The sequence below is a fragment of the Pithys albifrons genome, chromosome 12 (genome assembly GCF_047495875.1).
Source record: "Pithys albifrons albifrons isolate INPA30051 chromosome 12, PitAlb_v1, whole genome shotgun sequence".
In the NCBI taxonomy this organism is placed as follows: Eukaryota; Metazoa; Chordata; class Aves; order Passeriformes; family Thamnophilidae; genus Pithys; species Pithys albifrons.
Window position 1 is genome coordinate 14,647,762 of NC_092469.1, and position 7,290 is coordinate 14,655,051.

The window sequence follows — 7,290 nt, forward strand, 5'->3', positions numbered from 1 at the left end:
TGGCACAACCTTCACAGCCTGGGCAGTGCCAGGACTACAGCTCAGGCACCTGGAAATAATCCCTGTGGGTTTCTTTCAGACTCTGAATGAATGACCATGGAGGAGGGTATCTAGCAGGAAAGCCTGCTGGTGTCATTCTGGTTACACTGGCTCAGCCCATGCCTGGGTTGGGGTGGCAATCCATACACCCAGCATCACACACCCCCCAGAGTGACCATCCCATCCCAGGGCTGTTGTCCCATCCTGGAGCCCAGCCTGTTCCCAGGGATCGTTACCAGGAGCTTGTGTGTTTGGTTGCAAACAGAGCAGGAGTGGGAGCCAGGCGCTCGTGTTTGTGTGCCTGTGGTTGCTCAGGCAACTCAGGGCCAGCCAGGAGCTGCCAAAATCATCGGTGACCAGGGCCGAGCCACCGGCAGGGCTGTCCTGGGGCGGCGTGACCGGCCGAGCCCCCCCTGCTGGGCTGGGTGAGTGGCTACAGGGGCTGCCATTGCTCGGGCCCGTGAACACAACCAGACCGGAGCGTCAGTGCGGAGGGGCTTTATTGCAGAGCCGGGTTACAGCGTGGGTCTGCAGCATCCTTTGGTTTGGGCTTCACGAAGGCAGCGAGAGGCCACAGGGGCTCGGGCTGGAGACCTTTGCCAGTGGCCAGGCAACACCAAGCTCTCCCAGGGTGCATCCTGGGGCTGGGCCAGGAGCATCCCGGCAACTCCAGCACTAACGGCACGGCAGGGTCCGAGCCTTCCGTTGTGCTGGGCAAGTGGCAAAGCCAGGCAGCCCCATGGTGAGGGCACCGGTGAGGAAGGAAGGAGGCGGCTGTGGTGTAATTGGCGCAGGGTTAAGGCAGGTCCCCAGAAGGTCTGCAGGGACGAGAGGCTGTGGTCCCCTGGTGGGACTAGGGAGGGTGCCCCAAAAGCCAGGGCTGAGGTAGGGAAGGTCTGGGTGCCAGTGGGGCAGGGGAATCCTGAGGAGCAGTGCTGTTAGTATGGCGGGCGCTGCCAGTGGTGTGGGACTGGGCGTGACATCACGGGGAACACAGGAAGGGCTGGGGGATCACAGCACAGGGTGGGACAGACGTAGCGCTGGGGCAGAGCACACGGCTCGGAGACTTTCCCAATCACATCAGCGCTGGGCGGCCGACATCCCGCCAGCCTGGGGCTGGCCCCAGCGCAGCCTCCCGGGCCCCACGTCACACGGGCATGTCCCAGGGCTGACGTGAGCGCCGACCCCACGGCCGGCACGCAGGGACCGGGGCGGTGGGCGCCGAGGGCAGCCGTCCCTACTTTTTCACTTTGGCGTCATAGGTGCCCGCGTTCTTGTAGGCACTGACGTAGCCGCTGGTGTCCACGATGTTCTCCCGCCCGCTCTTGCCCTTGCCCTTGCCGCTCTCATCGAAGCGTTCCTTGTGGGAGCCTGTGTACTTGGAGGTGTCTGTCAGCCTCTCCACAGCCCCCACTGTCTTGGCTTTCTGCAGTGGGAAGATGGGACATGGGAGTCAAGAAGGTGCTCCACCCCCTTCATCTCTTGTTCCTAACAACCACCGAAGACCCTGCCATGCCCCCTGTGCCCTGTGCAAACCCCACACCCCTCTGCCCACCCAGAGCCATGTGGTCTCCTAGAAAGTCTCTGCACTGCAGACAGAGCTCTGTCTTCCCCTCCTGACTCTCCTTCCTGCTCCCAGCAGCCGAGGGGCTCCTCACTCACCGTGACACCCACGTTAATGGGCTCCTTCCCTGCCACCAGCTGGCAGATGGCTTCGTATGCCTCCTCTTTGCTCTTGTCTTTAAACCTCTTGGGGGCCAACTCCTCCAGCGCCTTCTTGAACTCCTCATAGTTGATGACACGGGCTGTCTTCCCTCTGTAAGCACAAAATCCAGGCTGCCATCAGCACCTCTTCCCTTTGTGCCCCAAAAGGGATGAGCTGTATCAGGGAGACTCAGCCTTTGTCCTCCACCAGTGTCGGGCCCCTCACCCACCTCTGAAATTCAGCTACAGCAATCACAGCTGAGTGGGTTGGGCGGGGCACAGCTGGTGCTGAGCTCCAGGAGCTTTTCAGCCACATGCTGTTGAAAGTGCCTGGTGCCAAAAACCAGAGTGCATAGAAGTGCTCTTGGAACTTGGGTGCTGGTGTCAGGAGGGGATGCACATCCATTTCCACTGCTCCCAGCCTGCCTGGGATGCCCAGCACCCTTTCTCTCCCCTGGCAGTCATCAATCCTCTGGTCCCATTCAGAAGGACATGCATGGAGCATCTCTCCCATGACCTTCTGGTCCTAATCTCAGCACAGGAACTCGCCCTTCTGCACCCGAAAACCTCCCAGTGCTCAGCCCCTCCTGACCACACCCAGGAACAAGAGGATGCCTGAACAAAGCATGCAAAAGGAACAGGTTCTCTACCCATCCTTGCTCCTGCACCCTGGTGCAAAGCATCAGGTGTCACCATGTCCCCAGACATCCAAAAAAGTTCCATGTGCCTTTTAGCCCTTCAAACTACCCTTGTAACCTCCATGGATGAAAGGCCTCCTCAAGCTCAGACACTGGCTGGCCAGGCCCAGGGATGAGCCACATCACATGGGTATCCTCCTCTGCTCCCTGTGGCATCTTGTCAGGTGGGAGCCAGGCAGGCCCATCCCCAATGCCAGGATTGGGAGCAAGGGCACAGCCTTTGCACCAAATCTTCCCCCACAAAATTTGAGTTAATTTATTACTGGGTCTTGCAGAATCAGCTACACACCCTCTCTGAAGGCAGGACACTGCAGGCCAGTCCTGGCTGCCTCAAGCTGTGTGGGATGGACAGCAGGAGTAGCACAGCTCTGTGGGGACCCTCACACCAGGCACCACTGCCCTGCCCACACTGCAAGGGGCATCCCCACCCTTTGGGCAGCTGGAGGCCCTGAAAATCCCATTCACTTACTTCACCTTGGAGAAGACAATGTCCACATCAGTGCTGGTGACGCTTTTGCCGTCGGTGACTTTGCAGTCTTTGCACAGCTTGGCCCAGTTTTTCCCATTCATCTCCTGCCCTGTTGCCTTGGTGTCGCCGTAGATGGCGAATTTGCGGAAACTCTCCTCCAGGGAGGCCATCTCAGCGTTCCCGGCCATGGGGCTGCAGGACAGGGGGACAGAGGGGCCTGTCACTTCCCAGGCTCCGGCTGGCTACACGGCAGAGCTCAGCTGGCCGCTCGTGGGTCCTCAAGGGCAGGAGGAGAAGGAGGAGGAGGAGAAGGGCTGGCGAGGGTGGAGGCACTGCAGCAGGATCGGGGTGCTGGCAGTGCCTGCAGGTGTGGGGTGAGGGCTGGCAGCAGGCTGGGATGAGCCCCGAGGCCGACAGCCAAGAACGTGTCTTGGGGAACGGAGGCTCCTGGTTGAGAGCTGTCAGCAGCAAGGCGTTCAGCTCTGGAGGCTGGCAAGGAGTGAGTGCATCAGCCTGTCCCCTCGGGAGCACTCTCCAAGAATGACGCAATGCGCCCGCCTTTCTCCCTGTCGCCGATCAGGACAATCGGCATTGCCGCCTGTCTCCAGCCCCACCTCTCTCCTGCCTGCATCCCCCTGTGAGGAGCTGCAGCACCCCATTCCTGCGACCTGCCCCCCAGGGCTGGGCCAAGCGCGGTGCCCCTCAGATGACAAGCTGCCAGTGGACCTCTGCACCCCGCCATGGCACGACGGCTGCTGCCCAGTCCCTGCTCCCCGCCTGCCGTCGCCTCGCCAGCCTCGCCCTGTCGGCTCAACAGCCCTCACCACGCGCCGAGCACCCACAGCATCTCTGCCAGTACCAGGGGGAGCTCCAGTACCCGGGGGAGCTCCAGTACCCAGGGGGGCTTCGGGGGCTCCGAGGTGCATAGTGGGTACGTCGCCCGGCGGATTCCCAGTGAGTCCCTGGAACCTCAGCGAGGTCTGGGGAGTGGTCCCGGGGACCGTCGCTAGAGAGGATGGGCGTTGCCTGGCGACCGTCGCTAAGGAGGCGCGGCGGGGCGGGGATGCCGCCGTTCGCCCCGCGCTCCCTCGGGCTCCGCCGCCCCGCGCTCCGCAACGCGCCGCACGGTCCCGCACGGCCCCGCAGCGCGGAGCCGGGGCTCTTCCCGCCCGGCTCGGAAGGGGGTCACCGTCGGAGGTTTGGGGGATGCCGGGGCAGCGGCGGCTCCTGTCCGCACCGCCGTATCCCCTTCCCCGTGCAGCGGCCCCGGGACGGGTAGCGGGGCGCTGGGGGTGCGGGGAGGTCCCGTCTCCGGCGCGGCCGCGCTCGCTCGGTCACTCACCTCCCGGAGCCGCGCTCTGAGGCGGGGGGGCGGCCCCGCCGCCTGTTTAAGGCGCCGCCATAGCGACGGGAGGGGCCCCGGACCGCGCCCGCCGGCCGCCCCCTCCCGCCTCCCCCGGGCCCCGGCTCGGCGGGGAGCGCCCGCGGGGCGGGGACACGGTGCCCGTGCTGCGGACCTGCACCACCTCTGGGGTACCCTCCACCATCCCTTGAAGCCCCTCTGATTTCCCCCGAGACCCTAACGGCACTCCACAAGGTCTCTTCACTACCCCACGAGGCCACACCATCACTCCACGAGGTCTCTCCACCTCCCTTTCCCCCCAGACTCCCCCTGGGAGCCCTGCTGTGCTCTACCCTGCAGCCCTGCCCCTGTCCCACACAGCCACGGTGCTCCTCCACACAGGACCTGTCCCCTCTTGGTGAGTGACACCATGGACCAAAGGCCACTGTCCAGGCTAAGGGGGCAAATGCCAACTGTTGTGCTAAGCACTGTAGCAAGCCCCTGTCCCCTCTGCATGGCCCATCCTTAGAGCAGCCACATGCCAGTCTGCCCATCCTGGCAGCCTGGAGCATGACCACACTCAGGGCTCTCAGTGGGTGCTGCGAGTTGAGGCAGTGCCCAAATATTGTGGTTGTCATGGAGTCCCAACACAATCCACATCACTTACTCATGGCCCCACCTCAGCTGTTTGCCCAGTGCCCATTCCTATCCCAGTGCTCTGGGCTCAAGGCATCGTAGATGATCAGCCACAGCATCACCAGGAGTTGTGTGCAGGCAGGGGATGCAGAGTGGTTTGCTGCATCTGTGGGGGTCCTGCAGGCAAGTCAGCAGCTTGAGGAGCTGTGAGGTGGGTAAAGCAACACAGCCTTTGGCAGCCTGCAGTTTGTCTGCCCTGGTCACTGTGCAGAGGAGCCACAGGGCAAGGACAGGGGTGTCCCCATGGCTGGGCTGCTTCAGGGGTGTCAGTGCTGCTTGTACACCCAAAGCCCTCTGATGTGGGCTACAGCCCCAGTGACAACCTCCCCCTCTTGGCTGAAGAGCATGCATTCACTGCAGGGACATAGTTGTCAGTTCTTGACTGGACAAAGCCATGAGCAATGCTCTCACACTGATCCTGGCTTGGAGACCTCCAGAGGAGACCACCAGCCAGCTCTGGGAGTTTGGGATCACTAACTTTACCTCTTACTTCAGAGGTGAGTGCCAGAGCCAGTGAACAGAGGCCACAGGTGTGTCACAGCCCCTGGCTGCTTTGGTAGCCCCAGCTGGTCACAGCCACATGAAGGGCCCCCACTTTGGTACATCCTCCATTCAGCCCTGTGGCCTCTCCATCAGGGTCTCCACAGGAGCTGCTGTTTCACAGCCCAGACAGAGGCAGGGTGGCAAGGACATCCGACAGGGACAGGTGTAGAGGCTCCTCTGATGTCAGAGTCCAGGCAGACCTCTCCAAGTGTTTTACCTCTCTCCAGTTTGTGCTGGTAGAGCTCAGACACGTCTGCAGAGCCCAGGTGCTGCACAAGTGAGGTGGCACCATGAAGACACTCCTGACCACGTGTGCTTCCTGCTCCTCATACAATATGAAAGCAGGTCCCAAAGTGCAGAGGCTCCAGAAGTGACAGTGCCTGGCTGTGAAGTGGGAATTTAAACCAGCCTCCACGTAGACCAGCAAGGACCCAGGCGTGTCATCCCACCCACTGTAGATGGGGAAGAGCTGTTGCCTTTTCTCTGGCTTAAGGAGTATGGAATAACTGGGTCTGACACTTTGAGGAGGGCAGTTAAGTCTTGTTGAAGGTACAGTCTTGTCCTTAACTTGCCCTGCAGCTTCCCACCAAAGCAGGTGTCTCTGGCTCAGCTTCATCTGGCGACTCCAGAGAGGAGCCCAGGTGACACTGGCTGGAGCATCCAGCCTGCAGCAGCTCTGCAGGACTTGGCAGCAGTGAGCAGCATGAGAGCCCTGATCATCCCATCCTGGAGGAGGTGGGAGCTGGGCATGTTGGCAACCTTCTGTAGGAGCTCCAGCTGGTCCTGGGGCTACAGAGCCCAAAGAGCCAAGACATGGCACCTGGGGAGAGCTGGGCATGGAGGGGCACTGAGCCACGGCTGGTGAGTTGCCCCACGGGGTCAGGTTAAGCAGGTCAGGCTTCGGTTTCTAAGGTCTGGGGTTTGTTGTGCATTTGTTGTCACCATGACAGCCCAGCTGGGATGGAGCATGGTCCTTGGCAGGCTCCTGCTGTTCCTCATGCAGCCCGGAAAAGGAAGCCTGGGAGGAGGCTGGGTCTTGGTCCAGAGCCCACGGGACGGACAGGAGTTGAGAGGGAGGTTGCACAGGTCCTGTGATGTGGTGAAGGAGCATGCACACGGCTCAGTGCTTAGTTCCCCGGGGATGTTTCCTTTCTAATCAAGGTCAGGATGTTCCCAGGCTGTTTCATGCTCCAGGGACTTTAATGAGCAGAAGACTTCAGTGCTTACCCCAGACACACCGAGGCTCACACACAGTTTCGGCTGCCGGGCTGATCACTCTGAAGACTGTGTCCCTCTCCTCACCTTCACACAGAGTGCTGTGACTGTTCAAGGTGCAGCTCAGAGCTTGCACGAGAGCTCAACACAACCTCGAAGCACCCTCTATGCTCACCCTCATGCACTTTGCCCCTTCCCTCCTCGGGGGCTGGGCACTCCAGGCTCCCAGGAGTCATCTTGTTTCAGGAATGAGTGGCTGGCTTGGCCGCGTCTGGGGTGGGATGAGGTTATGCGGGAACGCTGCTTCTCTAGCGCGAGTTGCTACAAAACAGAGGGAAGTGTTTCGGAGGTTGTGCAATATGTGTACGGTCACCCTGGCAACAGCGTGTCCACAGGGCATTAGCAGGGCTTAGCAGCGGCTGATGAGCGGCGCGATCGTGGATCGAGGGGTGCTGTGTGTGTGCCGGGTGTGCCACCGAGCACGAGCTGCAGTCATGCCATGCATGGCACCGGGCAGAGAGGAGGGGGAGAAAAGCTCCGTCCTCTGGCAGGAACTTCCTTTCCCCCGCCCTGCAATTCGAGGC

General features: G+C 61.4%; 1 protein-coding gene across 1 annotated transcript; it reads right to left on the reverse strand.

Annotated features, from left to right (window-relative positions):
- Positions 1-554: 554 nt before the first annotated feature.
- Positions 555-4,349, reverse strand: TPPP3 (tubulin polymerization promoting protein family member 3). Its single transcript, XM_071567447.1, has 4 exons — positions 4,253-4,349; positions 2,911-3,102; positions 1,702-1,855; positions 555-1,465 (listed from the first exon to the last, which is right to left on the reverse strand). Exons 2-4 carry the CDS (start codon positions 3,096-3,098, stop codon positions 1,277-1,279), a joined length of 531 nt encoding a protein of 176 aa, XP_071423548.1. The 5' UTR covers positions 3,099-3,102; positions 4,253-4,349; the 3' UTR covers positions 555-1,276.
- Between the last annotated feature and the right edge of the window lie 2,941 nt (positions 4,350-7,290).

Bases quoted from the DNA above. Each gene is read 5' to 3' on its own strand.
- TPPP3 (XM_071567447.1), bottom strand. From the start codon at position 3,098: ATGGCCGGGAACGCTGAGATGGCCTCCCTGGAGGAGAGTTTCCGCAAA. The intron at 1,856-2,910 runs GTAAGTGAATGG...TTGTGCTTACAG, and splicing joins ATTGTCTTCTCCAAGGTGAA to AGGGAAGACAGCCCGTGTCA. The intron at 1,466-1,701 runs GTGAGTGAGGAG...TTCCCACTGCAG, and splicing joins CCATTAACGTGGGTGTCACG to AAAGCCAAGACAGTGGGGGC.